Source organism: Phlebotomus papatasi, chromosome 2 (genome assembly GCF_024763615.1).
Source record: "Phlebotomus papatasi isolate M1 chromosome 2, Ppap_2.1, whole genome shotgun sequence".
In the NCBI taxonomy this organism is placed as follows: domain Eukaryota; kingdom Metazoa; phylum Arthropoda; class Insecta; order Diptera; family Psychodidae; genus Phlebotomus; species Phlebotomus papatasi.
In genome coordinates, this window is record NC_077223.1 from 87,499,664 (window position 1) to 87,516,344 (window position 16,681).

The 16,681-nt window shown below is 32.0% G+C and overlaps 1 protein-coding gene across 1 annotated transcript in view; it reads right to left on the reverse strand.

Annotated features, from left to right (window-relative positions):
- The window catches only part of LOC129804909 (proton-coupled amino acid transporter-like protein CG1139), a 39,753-nt gene that overhangs the window by 13,335 nt on the left and 9,737 nt on the right, over positions 1-16,681 (reverse strand). The window contains exon 2 of the mRNA XM_055852679.1: positions 2,458-2,761. Coding sequence (XP_055708654.1) covers positions 2,458-2,651 — 194 coding nt within the window. The 5' untranslated portion in view covers positions 2,652-2,761. The remainder of the gene's footprint in view (positions 1-2,457; positions 2,762-16,681) is intronic.

Genomic DNA, 16,681 nt, shown 5'->3' on the forward strand with positions numbered 1-16,681 from the left:
AATCTGTTCTAGTTAAAGTTCCATTCAATAATTAATTTATAGAAAATTATGAATGCATGAAAGTTGCAAAGAATTTCAAGGTCTTTTTAAAAGTACCGCATTATTTTTATTATCGATTAAGTCATTTAATAGCAAAATATTTCAAAAGTGGCTTTCAAAGAAAAATTAACTTATAGTTAAGTTAGTTTTAAGATGTAAACCCTACATATTAATATCTAAATTATAAAGTACGTGTCATCTGAAAATCCTTTTGCTAATCTAGACACGGCTTGATGATCAACAGTTCAAACACATTATTTTCAGTATATCGTACTTCCGCAATTTAAGTAGCTTTTTTAGATTTTTCTAGTATTACAGAATTAGATAAAAATGGACATTTTGTGCACTTTCAGAATCCAATTTTATCATAAGAAAATTATGCTGCAGATTTTCCGTAATTTCGGATTTTTAAACCCTTATTTGTCGTATAAGTGACGTTTTCCAAGATGTTTTCAAATTGTTTTGAAAACACCTTGCCCCAGTTTGCCTAATTTAAGGCGGAAGCTGTTTGGTAACGAGGTACTGCCTTAAAGTGAATTATAAGGGATACGGCTAGCCTGTTTGATGGAGTTTATTCGAAGAAAGGCCTGGCATGATACATCCTGCCCTTAATAATTTAAGATAGAGATAAGAATTTATAAGATAAGAATTTAGGATACGGATCTGCTTATATTAGGGTTACAGATAACAAGTATCCTCATCCCAAACAAAAATTCTACAATCTAGATTTTCTAATTCAATCGAAATTTTATACTCGGGGTTTTGTATTTCAAATTTAATGCATTTGTTTGTGCAGACTATTTAAGCCACTTAAGTACGTTTCAAACTAAATAGGATTACACATTGGAACACAAACATCCTCTAAGTTTCTTAAAGGCATCTAGAACACTCATCAAAATTACCCAATAAATTCAAAATCCGATAAACAGATAATCCGATCTTTTATGGTTTCTGGTTGCTTTACAAAGTTTAAACGTAATCAAGCATAGCGTAGCCCAAATAAATTTTATTGAATGAAACATTTTGGATAAAAACATCTATAAATTACCTGTGAAAGATATTACCGACTTGGCAAAATTCTTATTAATTGAGCTTGTAACTCAAAATTCATGAATAGGTTGATGTGACCATGACCGTAAAGGAATTTCTGACCGTAGCAAATTGTCAATAGTCAATTGAACGAAATGATTTTGCATTAAGATGAAAAAAAAAACTGGAATTCTTGAATCTTATTTTAACAATAGCTTGAAGATTAACAAAAGATTTAAATTGAACAACTGGAAAACTTCATGATTTTGACATTATAAAGGCAATAGAAAATTTGGATTTAGAATTGGGTATTTAAGGAAATCTATTTCGAGGTATTGTTGAGTTTAGATTTGGTTCTAGAATTAGGAGTAATCCTTTTAATTTTGAAAATTAAGATTTAAAATTTAATTTAAAGATTTAAATTAAATATTTATCTATTATCGAAACATTTAAAGGCAAGCATATGGCAAGTTGACTTTTTTATATGGAGCTATTTGAATTTGAAGCCAATTCCATAAATTGATCTCGGACTCAGCTCACAGTGGTCCGAGGAAAAAATGTATTTAAACAAAAATTTAGTATATTTATCCCTCGTCGCGATAAGGGGTCTTATAATACGAAAAAGCTTCTCAATTTTTAGATATTTAGCGCAACGGTCGCGAGTGCAAAAAAAATCCCATATAAATTTAAATCGAAGTATGAGAAAGTGGCTTCAAATTTCAGGAAACTTGCCAGGGGCTAGTTTAAGGGTAATCTAAAGAATTATCAACATTTAAAGATAGTTAAGTTTTAAGATTTTGAGAAATGTTACGTTATCAGGGAAACTTCATCACAATATTTAAAAATTCGTTTCAATACAGGAAATTCAAAGATATATCTAAGAATTGAGGCTAATATCCTTCCTGGTCTTAATCGGAACAAGGTTTAGGGGAAGTAAAAAAAAAGCGACCTGAATGTTTTATTTTTCAAAACTGCTGAAATCCAGAATTATTCGTCTTATCATTCCCATAAACATGCATTTAGAAGACCACCGTGTCATTTTATTATCGAAAATTTAATGTGGCTATTCCGGTTCCTGATGTCATAAGCATTGAATAACTTAATAGCGTGATAACAATACTAGTTTACAGCCGAAAGGTATATTGTGTCAAATTAGTTTTACTATCAACACAATTCCCAATTAATATTCTTAAATCCGGAACCTTCTTTTTGATAGACATTTCAGGAAATATTTTAATTGAAAAATTCTCAGACTGTGGCAAATTTTACAAACTGTGCGAGGTCCAATTCATAAGAAATGGGTTAATTTGTCTTTTGACGACACAAATTACGCAAGAAACATTCCTTGGCACACGAGACTGAAATCAAATTGAAATAATTTTAACTCACGTGGTTGGATGGGCAACCTGGCGATGTTGATATGGATCATAATCTTGGATATCCTTTCCATTAGCATTGGCTGGCCTCTTTTCCACCAACTCAATGACAAAGGCAGATTTTTCTCGAGCTGAACCATCATCTGGTACAAAGCCTGAATTGCTATGTCCATGATTTGCGCTATTTAATCGCGTCTTATTGCTCATTGTTGTTCAGTGGGATGTTTTGCAAATATAATATAATACTCTGGGATCAACCTAAAGGCTGCACTGCTACATAAATGGCACGTGGTCTGCAGTTTATTGTCACGTTATACCTGAAAAAAAAGAATAAAGCGATTTAGATAAAGATTTCCAAATAACAACAAAAAGGCAACTGCTTTAAGGCTGTCCAGACCTTCTTTTCCAAATCGAAAAGGTCGATTTTGCAGCACAAGTCGTTGTGGTAAATTTTTAAAGGTAATAGATGTAATAGAGCTATTACACTCAAACATGTTTTATATAGCTCGTAGAAAAAAGCTCAATGTTCTTACAACATGACTTAATTTTAGTACTGTAGTTAAATTAAATTAACTTAATTATTTAAATAAATAAAATAAAGTTATCATCATAATAATTTTCAACCTCTTGCCCCTATTGAGGTCGTGGAACCAGATTAAATCCTGAAATCCAGATTAAAAGCCCACGCCTAAAAGTCCTCCGCATAATTATTTAAATAAAAACAAAAATAATTTACTAAATTAAATTATTATTATTAAAAAAAATAAATAAATAAATTGTTTAAAAGTTGAAATAAACTAACCAACCAAGGAATTGATTTGCACTAAACACTTCCACAGATTAAATTTTTCATTAAGTGTTACACAGGTTCTAGACATAAGGCTTAGGTATATGGATTAAATGCTCTAATTTTTTATCAATTAAAATTTTTTTTTAAAATTTTTGATTTATGATTGGGTTGTTAAAGATAAATGACCTACATAGTAAGGTGGGGTAACTGGATCGTTTTCCGAAGAGTGCTACTTAAACGCTTGTTTTTGCACTTATTAAATTCCTTTTTACTTCTTCTTATTCCATAGAATTATTCACTGTTTCATTCAGAAATATAATATAAAAAAAATTATCAAAAATATTAAAGAAAATTTATAAAATAATGATAATACTGAAATAAGTCAGCATGCGCTAACTGGGTCGCCTTTTCGCTAATTCACTTTTAATTAAACCTTTGGATTTAAATACTTTTTTCTTAAGGAAAAAACAATAAATGTTTTCAATCAACCAACTATAAAATATCACTGTTAGAAAAGTTTTAGTGAAGAACCCAGCTAGTACAAGATTAAAATGAGTCGATTACACTCACTTAGTTAATTGATAAAAATATTATTTTTCCTTTTCCTCAAACTTGAATAGTTATATTATGTTACTGTAGTGACTATATTACGGAAATAAAAATAAAAATATTATTTTAAGTGGATTAGTCATAAACGATCCAGATAGCGAATCACCCGGATTAGCACACTTGACTATAAGATGTCGAAAAATTAATAGAATTGGTTGCTATTTAGGATTTCGAGACCTTCGAGAACTAGATTAAACCCTTAGTCTGAAAACAATTTTACTGAACTTAAGTAATAAAGGTATAGGGGAAACTGGGGCACCACCAAACACGGGGTACTACCAAACACTAATTTTTATTTCTAAATTACTTGGACTATCTCGACCATTCGTTCAGTGGACAAGCATCCCTATAGTGCCTATAAATTCCTATAGGTCTTATCCTCTGAAGTCGAATATCCGTTTAAAAAATCCCAGTGTTTGGTGGCACCCCATGTTTGGTGGTGCCCCAATTTCCCCTAAGACCGAAAATCTGCATCTTTGTATGAAAAAAAAATGATAACGAATTAATAAACACTTATAAATCTCACTTGCGAGAAGGCCTAGGTTGTCTATAGTAAGTTGTACTAGAATGATATTGACTAGAATATGTATTATTATTACTATATTATTTCCCAATAAAGTAGGATTCATTACCATGTCTCAGCCTAATTTTAGTACATGACTTCGGCTGACGAAAACAAAGAACTCAAAGAGACTCACAGACCGATCCTCGAGAATATTTATCAAGAAAAACTTGGCAGTAAAGGATTACGTAAGGGAAATTTATATAAAGGACCTCTAAACGATGATCCTAGGCCCTCAGGATTTTACAGGCTAATTATTCTCAAGTATCAACCTGAGCCTATTCTTACCCTTAGGGGGATTTCAATGTACAGAATACTTGATATTTCTATTTTCATCAAAGATCAAAATAAATTAGTATACCGTGTAATTATTCTCAATTTATCAGATTTTTCCTTCTTAATTTCTGTATTTCACGCGAAAATTCAGAATTTCTGTCACGAGAGATCAGATATGTGCTAAAAAAAAGTCCGGGCAAAATTGCGGCATTTCCTTATGTAATAGCTGCATAACTCCATTGTCGCGAAGATTGCATGGTATTCTCCTGGTCAATGGAATGTTAGAGGTGAAGTAAAAAAACAGTAGCGTGTATCAGTTATCTCTTTGTTGATTGCATTGAAGTACAGTCCTTTTTTTCCCCTTCTTCGAGAATACTTCAAATTCTTGCAGCGATAAGAACAGCCCAGAGATACTGAAAGCATCATCCTCAAATGATTACAGGCATTTCCTCGTCACACTGCACTAGATTGCATTTAGAGGGGCGCTGCACTGAGAGATTAAGAAGAAGAAAAAAAATGTTGTAACGCAAAACGTTACAACTTTCAGGTATGTTGCTCTACTAGGGAGTCATTGATCTAGCCACAACAAGACCTTCCAAGGTTTCCTCCTGCCCCACCTTACGTCGTTTTCATTGAGTGGAAAATTCCCACTTCAAGAAACCTCACACAAGAAGATAAATACGATAAAAAAAAGCTCGAGAGACTCGTGTATAACTTTTTTAATGCACATACGCCATCAAATGGAACTTTCCATCTCGCGATCATCTTCAATGTTAGGATGAGAACCAGGCATAATCGGTTTCTATATGTTGTTTTTTTTCACACTTGCCTCCGTCAACGAACAAATCCCAATCTGTCTAGCATTTTGTTGACCATGAAATGCGTTTCTTGTTTACGAAGAAGACTCAATAAAACGCTCAATAAATTCATCTCACTCAGTCATTCGTGCACATATAAATGATCTCTTGATTAGCTTCTTTGAGCACCTGTCGGAGGTCTTTGCCTCATGAATTTCAGATGATAGATTAACAAAAAATAAAAACGAAAGGATGATATTTTGCAAACAGTAGGTGACCAAAACAAATTAAATGTATCTAAAATGATTATTGCTTTTGCTCTATCACTTCTATAACTAAAGAAAAAAAAAACGCTAATTAAAAATATCAACATTCTCGATCAAGAATCAAGTTTTCAGAGTGTAATTCTCTACGATACCACGATCTTACGCATCATGACGGCTTCACATGATAGAACCAACAGATCTATTCAAACGAATATACTTGAACAAATATTTTGCATTGTAGTATATATGCTAATTTAACTAAAGAGTTTTTTTTCCATTTGGTGTTTTCCCAAAAACTTGTCTTGTCCGGATAGACAGTCTGCAAATTTTATAGGAATTTTACTGTAGACCTAATAAAAGAGGATTTATAGTGGAGAGTATAGCAGTTTCGGACTCATTTGCCACCTAAATATTTTTTTAAAATATTTGTTTATTTATTTATCGACTTGAAAGGTTTTTGAGTAAATACTGTCCACATCTAATCATTCGTTTGTTGCAGTCACTAATTGTAGTTACTACCAATTTACTCTTTGAAAGTAGATTCATTTCCAAAAACAATCTTCTAAGGGTTTAGTCCAGTTTGCGAAGAAATCTAAATCCTAAATAATATGCAATTTTAGTGACTTTTCAAGATCAAATCGATCATTTGCTTTTGAAAACCAGTTTTAAGTCAAGTTTTTCAAAAAAGTCCTATCCGGTAATACGGGCTTTAGACCTGAGACTTAGCCATTTGGCTTAACTGCTCTCATTTTTCAACAATCAAGATTTTTTTAAGGATTATTAAGGACAAATGACCTATTACGTTCTTAAACAGTAATCAAATTGGTTGCTATTTAAGATTTTGAGGCCGTCGGGAACTAGGCTAAACCTCAAGTGTGAAGACCGTTTAAGAATTTAGAAAAGTTAAGCCGTAATACTAAACCTGGATTTTCGAAACAATGAGTAATTATAGTGATTTTCAATTATATTAAGTTAATTGCAATGAATATTCAAATATAAGTAAAAAAATTCTATAAAATATCGTTTATTGCAAAATTACAGCTAAGACTTAGGTCTGATGTCTGACGGGTTTCAGACTTAAGGTTTAACCCAGTTCCTGAATGTATCAAAATCCTAAATTACAAGCATTTTTTTTAGTGGTTTTTAAAAGTCTAATAAGATAGTATACCTCTAATGCAGAGGCGTGCAAGAACCGGTGAAATTGAATAAACGTCAAGTGAAACATGTACGTCAATGGACAAAACGCTACAAGAACAAACTTATTTTGACGTTTATTCGGTTTCAACGGTTTTTGCACACCTTTGCTCTAATGTCTTATCTTCATTTGAAATTTTCCTAAGATCTCGCTTGATCAGAAATTAAAGAAGTAGACCTTACATATGAAGCCGGTATAAGTTTTGTAGTTACTATAAAGATTTCTACATACACAGTAAAAAAATTTTGGCTGCTTTACCATGATTTTCATTGTAAATTTTACATTAAACATGTAATCGTGTGTACTAATAAACATTTGTGTAATTTGTACACATTTTGTCTGAAAACTGTGTAATTTGTACACCTTTTATTTGAAAACTGTGTTATTTTACACGAAATAGTAAGAAAATATACAAAACTGTGTAATCATTCCCAGTTGATTACACGGTTTACGATTACATAAAATTTAAATTACACATTTTCAGATTAAACGTTTTGTTGAAATACATAATTTGTGTAACTTTACAAGAATAATCGTGGTAAAAAAGCAAACCAAAGATTATCCTTATAATTTTTTTTACTGTGTACGTCAGATTTACGTCCTAGACAGACTTTCAGCTTAAGCCCAAAGACAACTTAGTAGAAAACTAACGGGAATATAATCTAATCATTATTTTGATTATAATTACATTAAGCCTTCTCTCGGCTTAAACCGTCGATTTGTCCGGATAATTATCTAATTTTTTTTCAATAACCTATAACTTTAATAGCTTCAATGTAGATCATTGGAGCTGAATCATCGAACAAGGGGCCTAATACTTTAAAGACTATTGGATCGCCGGAGATCCAAAAATATTTTTTCCCTACGGTCGTTTGAAAATTCGAAAAAAAAATTTCTGACCTTAATTTAAATTAAAAGTAAGTGATATTTTTTGATTCAGCGGAAAATATAAAAATCTAAAACAAGTAATTTTTTAAAAATGAGTATTTGGGAAAAGCTTTTCATTTTATTATGCAGTTTTGATACCTACACAAAAAAATCATCTCGAATTATTGCGAATTATCAGAGTTAAGATTTACGATACTCAAGTATTGTAAATTTTGTAGTTTATTAATGTGGTTCTTAATGAGATGAATCATTGAGCATTAAAAATTTAAATCGGCTTTTAAAAGCTGATTCGTTTTCTGACCTAAAGGTCTTCAATATTAGATGCTCGGTCAGTAGATTAATTTGGATAAAAAGAAACACGGATGTTGACCTAGATCCTTCTCCTCCTTTATTACTTGGACAACGTTTCGGAGCTTGTTGGCCCCTTCTTCAGGTATGCAAAGTAATGGGTGGGAAACAGGGTCTGGAGTCTGGAGTCTGGACACAAAATAACTACGTATATATACACTGGACGACAATTGCATGCAATTGAGGAAGGGGCCAACAAGCTCCGAAACGTTGTCGAAGTAATAAAGGAGGAGAAGGATATAGGTCAAAATCCGTGTTTCTTTCTAGGGTAAGTGTGCCAAATTCCGGCCAGCTTGCAATTTCGGTCACATTTTTTGTTCTTAGAATTGTAGTGAATTTTTAGTTTTTGCGTACTCTAGAAATAATACAATGCAAAAAATAACAAAAAATGTCGATTAAACAAACAAGATGATCTGAAAAAGACACTCGAAAAATTCCGGAAGGGCAAGGACCTATGAAAATGAAAGTGGCCGAATTAGGACACCAATGTTATGTCAACATTTTTATTTATTTTAGAATGTATTAAGAATGAATTTAGAGAAAATAAAGACGATAGACTGTCTACAATGTTTCAAGGAACACTCCTTATAAAAAAATAACAAATGAATTCAATTTGTATTAAAAATATTACGTTTCAAACTTGAGACTTTGGCGCTTGCATGCAACTATGCCGAAATTTGGCACACTTCCCCTATCTAAAGGTCTTTAATTTCCAAAGTTTTAATTGCGAAGTTAGTTTTACTACTTAAAGAAATTTAAAGCCTACAAAAAAAGCAGACTCTTTATGGATATATTAACCTTGCAGTTCAGGCTTCCCCGCGTGAACCAACCGGAGATACTGGTGGTAAGCTTTTTATTTAAATTCTAGCACTTAAGGATAGTGTTCAGTGTTCACCGATCACGTCTGTCTTGTCCGATCTGTAAAGATCATGTTTAAGTGCAAGAATTAAAGAAAAGCTTACGAACAACCGGAAGCAAAATCACTCACGGAAGGCAAAGTCATCCACATCTGCGGTACTTTTACAAAGCGTGTATCATTTACCATTTACGAGATACGTCTGTATCCTATTAGAAAGCAGTGACGGGATTAGAATAGATGACGACATTTTATAAGCAATCTATTGCCATCTTAGAAAGGTTAAACTACTGATGTAAAAGAATTCCGGTGACGCAACTTGACTGTCATCTTAGAATACCAAAGATCGGGTTCTATTTTTCGAATTAATAAAATATTCAGAATATAAACATTTCAAAATTCTCGTAAGAGCAATAAAACAAAAAACTAATACTGAAAGCTTTTGAATCTTCAAATAACCATTCTCACTTCCTTGGACGTCAGTTGGAAATTTCAAAAATTGAATTTCCAATTAGTTAAATAATATTCCATTGTAATCAATAACCATTAATAAAAAAAAGAGACATTGTAATGAAAACAACAATTTTCTAAAGGAGTGTGGATAAGAAAAAGAATCAAATAAAATTAATATCTTTTACGCAAATCGCGCTTTTATGAAGTTGGATCTTGAAAACTTGTTCTCCTTCAATAAATTGCTGTGTTCCCAATCTTGTGGGGATTTTTTTCACCTCCTTCATCTTGGCCCCACTCCCATACCTGCTGGAGAATCATATGAGAATGACGAAAAGAGAGAAAGGGAAATACAAGTGATATGTATAGATATAAATTTATATATATATAAACATATATATGTTTACGGTTTTTTTCTCTCATGGTTCGGGTTATTTCTCTTCTGGGGACTATACGTCTATTTTGGCGTCACAATAAATAGTTTTTCAGAGTTAATTTGGTGGTTTTTGCATATTTTGAAGTGCTACACGTGCAATTTTCATTATTTATGCTCTCCTACATCGATCATTCACCTCACGATCCAATGTAAATATTTACATTTTACGTGCTCATTGAACACCGTCTCGCTCACTCAAAATCACGATTTGTCTGATGAGATGATGTCTTGGAGGATCTTGCGAAAAAATTATTAATTTCTCTAAGTGAGTAGGGCATTATGCACAATTCACAGAAGTATCGTGATGATATGGTTAGTCCTTTTTTTCTTGGCGAATTTTCATGGCGCGTGTGGTCTTTCTTCTTATTACCATAATTTGCCATTTATTGGAGGTTGAGACTTAGATATGCTTGAGCTTCTCTTTTTTTTACAATGGTTAATTTTGACGGGCAACCAGTTTTTTGGCAATCTGGAAAAATCCAGTTGAGCGCACAATTCTTGGAACTTGTGCGTTTTACCAATTCTTTAGCCACATACCGACATTTGATGGTTCGATGGCATTCCATTTGTTTGTCTTTCACCAACAACAGTCTTAGCGAAATTCCCCAAGAGACAGAGACACCAAAAAAATGCCCCATTGCACTAAAAGTTTTCACCAGGAATTTCTCATCGTAAATCACCAAACACGTGGGTGAGCTCCGTGTGAAAGAGACTTTTTGCATAGGAGAGGGTGAGGCTACTCAACAAAGGGATAGTTTTAATTTCCGCGGTTTCCATATCTCACAAAGTTACATAAGTCTCATGATCAATGAAATGCCTTATTCGTTTCATTTTCAATTTTATTTTTGCAATTAAAATTGATTGAAAAAGAAAATGGTAAAAACATTTGTGATCAGTAAAATGAAGATCTTACCCAATTTACTGCCATTATTGCTTAAAAATTCACTAACAAGTACATATCAAAATTTGCAAGATCCCAGCTTGAGTAAACCATGAATAACATATTAATCTTGAATTAATGGGGCGGAGGGAGGTCTCTAAAAGGATCTCTAAAAGGATATCTCTTATTGTTTATCCTCTAGTGCAGTTAAATATAAAGAAAAATCAAGGAAAGAAGAGCATTTTTATCGAAACTTTATACTAGGGTAAATTTAAGCTAATTCAGAACCTACTCCAAATGGAATTTTTTCTCTACAGTACTAAATCATTATATTTATATATTTTCTATACCACAGTTTCATTATTTAGTTAAATTTTGCTCCAAATAAAGCGAAAATCTATTCATATTCACAAATTTTAATTTGTTAACTTCTCAGAAAAATTAAAAGTGTACCTTTTCATCATCGAATTTTTCATCAATCGACCATGTTTTCCAATGAAAAACACAATGAGGTGACTTGTTTATTCGTTTTGTTTAATATTTATGTCATATTTCTGACTAATTTTAGTTAAATTAAGTGTTAATCTTTATTGTTAATGATACTTGAAGTTTTCAAGTGAAATAATTACCTATTTCGTAAACAAAAAGGGTTTTTCTGAAGTATCTGCAAATGTTTCAATAGTGTAAGCCCAGATGGGGCTCACCTAAATAAAATACAAACTTAGAGGGAAAATAGGGAACTGAAGGTGCCACCCATCTTTCAACTTCCTCGGAGTGAACCGTCCACGGCGACTAATGCTCACTCACTGAAGTACTGATGAACACATGTAGTTTTGTTATTTATTTATTTATTTATTATTTTCGTAATTATTTATTTATTTAAGTATTTATTTAGCTGTAGTTTGCATATGTTTTTTATTTTTGGTCATTTACTGTCAAGTGCACAAGGATGGAAATGTCCCGGTCCTAGATAAGTTCACTGAACTTGGGACCTGGGGGTGGAGGTGGAAAAAAAAATGAAGTACTGATGTTAGTTGCCATAAGCAACAAGAGCACCATATAACAACCTTCAGCACCCGCCTTGGGATGGTAGGGGTTGGGCGTGTGAAAGGAGTAAAGGATTTGGTTCGGTGGGTTTGGCCGTCGACTGGGTTAACAACTGTCGAATGGGCCATACGCTCTACAATAGGAAACCCCGGAAATATAATTTTTTGGTGAGACTTTCTTATTGTTTTAGATGGGAAAGGAGAAAAGACCAGGAATAAGAACAAATCCTGCGCTCAGGAGCAACTCAACAAGGTTTTGGAAGCCTTTCGTCGCGGTTACACTTACACTGTTTGTCTCCAATTAGAAACTTTCCCTTGTCTCCATTTGGATTAATTTGTTTCTAATAGAAGCATTTTGCATTCGTGTATTTTTCTTGTATTTAAGAAGTTTTCAAATTATATTTAAAGAATTTTCACTAAACAATAACATTGTAGAAGAGTCAAGGAGCAAATTTATGTAATTATCTTTAGAAAAAATCGAACTTAATGTGTTTAATCTTCTGTCAAAGTTAAAGCGTCTGGAAATGGTTTTGAATTAGGACATTTACCCTACACCGAAAGAAGTATTTCGTAAAACTGTTTGTAAATGTTTGTGAATTCTTAATTAGGACTTACGAAATGCTCGTAAATAGTATAACTCACTGAAAAGTTATTAAAAGTTTGTACTTTTAAAAAACATTGTACCTAACATTTGTTTGTAAATGTTCATAAACGCACAAAAAGAGTTCGTAAATTTTGTAATTTCTTCGTAAGGATTTGTCAGACCAACAAAAATGTACAAAAACATGTTTGTAAAAGATCAAAAAATGATTGTAGTTTGTTCAAGTTACGAACAATGTTTGTGGAAAAAATACAAACTTTTGCGACCTTTTTGTTGCTTATACGATTTACAAACATTTCGTAAGTCTTCAATAGAACTTAATAAACATTTACGAACAATATTTCTAATTTTTTTCTATCTAGACCATTTTATAAAAATTAACGTAGCAAAGTTTGTCAGGAAAATGTCTCCTTCTCAAAACTAAAAAGACTAAATTTTCTCCAAAGCTTTCGACCTTCGGTATGAGTTTTCCTCAGTGGGTCAATTAAAATCTTTTGAATGGTTTAGAATCATCTTTCGGCCTTCTAACACTACAGATAGCCAGTAAAATTTACTTTCTTCTTGAAAATGGATTTCCTTTTGATAATCTTTAAAAATTTGAATTCAATTTTATTTTTTCTTTAATTTGCTGCTTTCTTTTCAGTGGTTTAGTTCCAACTGAAGTAGCAAACAGTTCCAAAGTGGCAAACCAATTTACATCCTGAAATTCATTACAATTACACATAAGTGCGTTGAGTTTGAAATGTAATATTTTTAATATAAATGGAATTTTTTGTTAATTCTTTTTCATGATTGTTCATTGGAACCTTTTAGATTATACATCGTTCTTGTTTTCTGGAGAATTATTCTTAATACATTTTAAAATGAATAACAGACATTGCTTTGAATAATATTTCGGACACCATATTGCTCGAAGTTCCTTGTCTTCTGGAATTTTTGTAAGGTCTTTTTCACCTTTTTATTTATACATACGACTGCTTTTTGTGGTTTTTGGATTGTACAAACTCTAGAGAATCAATAAAACTAAAAATTTATGGAATTTTTCGAAAACAAAGGAAGTGGCCGAAATTAGGTGCTGGCCGAAGTTTGGTACAGTTCCCCTGATCGTCAAGAATTGATTTCGGACAAAAACCTGAAGAAATGAAAACTGATAGACTACTCGGTCAGGTACATCATTCGAAGAAAAACATTTATAAACATCTTGGTTGTTACCAGCAATTGTTTACTAATTGCAATTTATTATGATATTTGAACATAAAATAAATGATCACAAAGTCGTTATTGAAGTGGCCTATTATGACCGAATAAGTGGACATTTTAACATCGTTATTAAAAAAATGTTCTAATTTACAAACTGATCTAATGTCATCGAACAAATTTAGTTTAGGTTCTATTTATTTTATTTTTGTAAAGTCGTCGCAATTTTGAGGTTGCAATCCATGAATGAACGACCCCACTGTCCCCTATATAATATATTTTCCGTCATCTAAGATTTCTGCAGTCAACTGGAGATCATTTCAAGTTCTGGTTTTAAATCGAAAATTGGTGTGACATTCAATATAGTTTTCTGCTACAATTTCCGTGATCGTGATCTTGTAGCGATAAACACGCTCTTTTTTTCGCAGGAATTGGCGCTATAATCATATACCTTGTCATTCACTGGAAATTCAAATAATCGACATCATTGTTGTTTCGACATTCAGCACAGATTCTGAAATCTAACTATTGCATAGGTTGCACTGCATCATAGAAAATTGCATGTTGGCCACACCTTGATTCTCTTTTGGATTCCATTTGACCACAGAAATACCTCATGATCGTGCTTATCACTCTCTTGTACGTTTGCATAATTTTGTAAATTGCAAATTTTCCAAATTTCTATGCAACTCTGCAATTCTCAAATGCCCATGGGAAATCTTGGCATCTAATCAAATATCTTGCCGACTTTTTGCTCTGCCTTTTGGGATTTTGGAGTTCAGATTCAAAAATTATACCGAAAAATATACTAACTGGCTTTCTCTAGCACGACATTGAAAAGAGATCGCTTGCATCACATTTCGTGGGCATAAAATTTGATTAATTTCCAGGTCAATTTTTTTGGTATAACCTTGACTAACGAAGCTCAACACAAGGTAAGTAAGTTTGTTTTAGGGCCTTTAAGTGAATCCCAAAAGAAAAAAAAAAACAAAAGAAAAAAGTCTATAAAATATTTTCAATTATTCGATAATTTATCGCTGGATTTTTACTCAGATTTGGAAGTGCAATGATTGTCAAAAGCATGGTCACATGACAAGTAGCTGTTGTTCCAAAGTGCATACATTGCGTTATTCTAGCTACTTAATTGTATTTCCCTAGCACTTTAGGGTTAATTCCCAAGAAAATTGATTATCACCAGATCGTAGATAAGATTAGAAATAATTGATTTTACTTATGAGAAAATTAAATTGAAAACACATTAATTAAATTGCATATTTGTAACACTTCATGTGAGAAAATTGAATCAACACAAATTCTCTCAAGAATGATCAGAAACAAACAACTATCCAATCTGTAAAATATTGAAAGCTTACAAAAACACTTAAGAACATAGCAATGGTTGTTTACAACTTCTTCAAATTCTAAATTCTATTGACAAGAGCCTCCATTTAGTATCATTATGGTTTTATTGAAGAATTTTGCACATTTTTTGTCTCTGTTGTAAACAGAAAAAAATTAACACCTAAGAATTACTTCAAATGGTGAAAGACAGAAAATTTTTGCTGTTACATAAATATCAGCAGGTGTTGAGGAACACTGAGAGAAAAAATTGTCACCTTGTAAAGTATTTCAAGTTTAATTCTCAGTAGTTTAATGCTAGACGTACTAATAGACTTAATTATACAAATTAAAAACAATGGAATATTAAGTTAATATATTTATTTAAATTAGTTTTGTTTTACAAATGAAGTTTCTAAACTGTATTCCGCTATTTTTTGAATTTTTATATATTCCTATTTGAGATTTTAGAACATTTCAAGTTTTTTTTTCATGAGAAATCTAAGAAAAACAGCCTATTCTGGTGGTATTTGCAGAAACTGTTAATGTTCGATAAAATTTGAACAGAGATTGACCAAATCAAACTTGATCACAATTAATGAAAGATAATTTAAAAATCTTCATTATTCACCAAAAAGATATGAGGCTCGTCATTTCACTTTCGACTTTGAAAATGTAAAGTTTCTTAAGCTGCTTTTGTAAACTTCGGCTTAAAAATCTCAACTGAAATCAAACTGTGAATGTTATCATAAACAATTTCAATTGGAAGACCATTTCAACTAAAATTCAAAAAGAAGAAAAGTAAATTAAATTAACCAAGACCATTTAAAATAAAAACTTCTTTAATGAATTTAAATAATAATCGGAAAAATATCAAATTTTACCGATAGAACATCAAGGTTTATCAATATAAAATTTATTTCAGTAATAATTAGGAAAGGCGTTCAAAAAATAATAAAAATAGTTAAAACCTGTTTTGATTTGTAAAAATCAAAGATTGTCATTAAAAATTTTCTAAGTTCCGCCTTAAGCAAAGCTTATAGACTAGTAGAGGACCAAATTCGCCCAAAAGATTGGAATAATGGTACTATTCCAGTGAAAAATGAATATATTTCTTTTAACACTTCGTTGTTCTCAAGTGCTTCTATATAGGGGAGACCGGGGTAGAATTAGCCACCAAATGGGATTTTTAATTGCGTATAATTCGTACAAAAAATGTTTATATGAGGCTGATAAATATTTCAATGAATAGAATAAAGAATTTTAGAATAAAGAGTGGTTTCCTCAATATTCCTTCGAAGGTAAACTATAAGATACCACTATCTAATACTATACGTGGCTAATTCTGCCCCGGTCTCCCCTAATCATCTTTTTTGTGTTGATTCCTATCATGATTACTTGGTGATTGTGTAACATGGCAAAGGATTACGGAAAACAGTCGAGACAGGAACCAATACAACGAAAAGTCGATAATTCAGGAGTGCTTGAGGATAGTAAAGCCCTAAAAAATGTTTAGGAGAAAGATTTTCATTTGTCATTGGAATAGCACTATAATTGGCTACTCTGTAGCTCTTTCCTAAAGTCCGCCTATTCTGGTTGAGTTGTACCATTGGTGTCTTGAACAGCCTTTAGTAATCGGCTAAGGAGTTTCAAATTTAAGGTAAAAATGTCATATAGGATCGACAAGCATGGGCTGCTAATT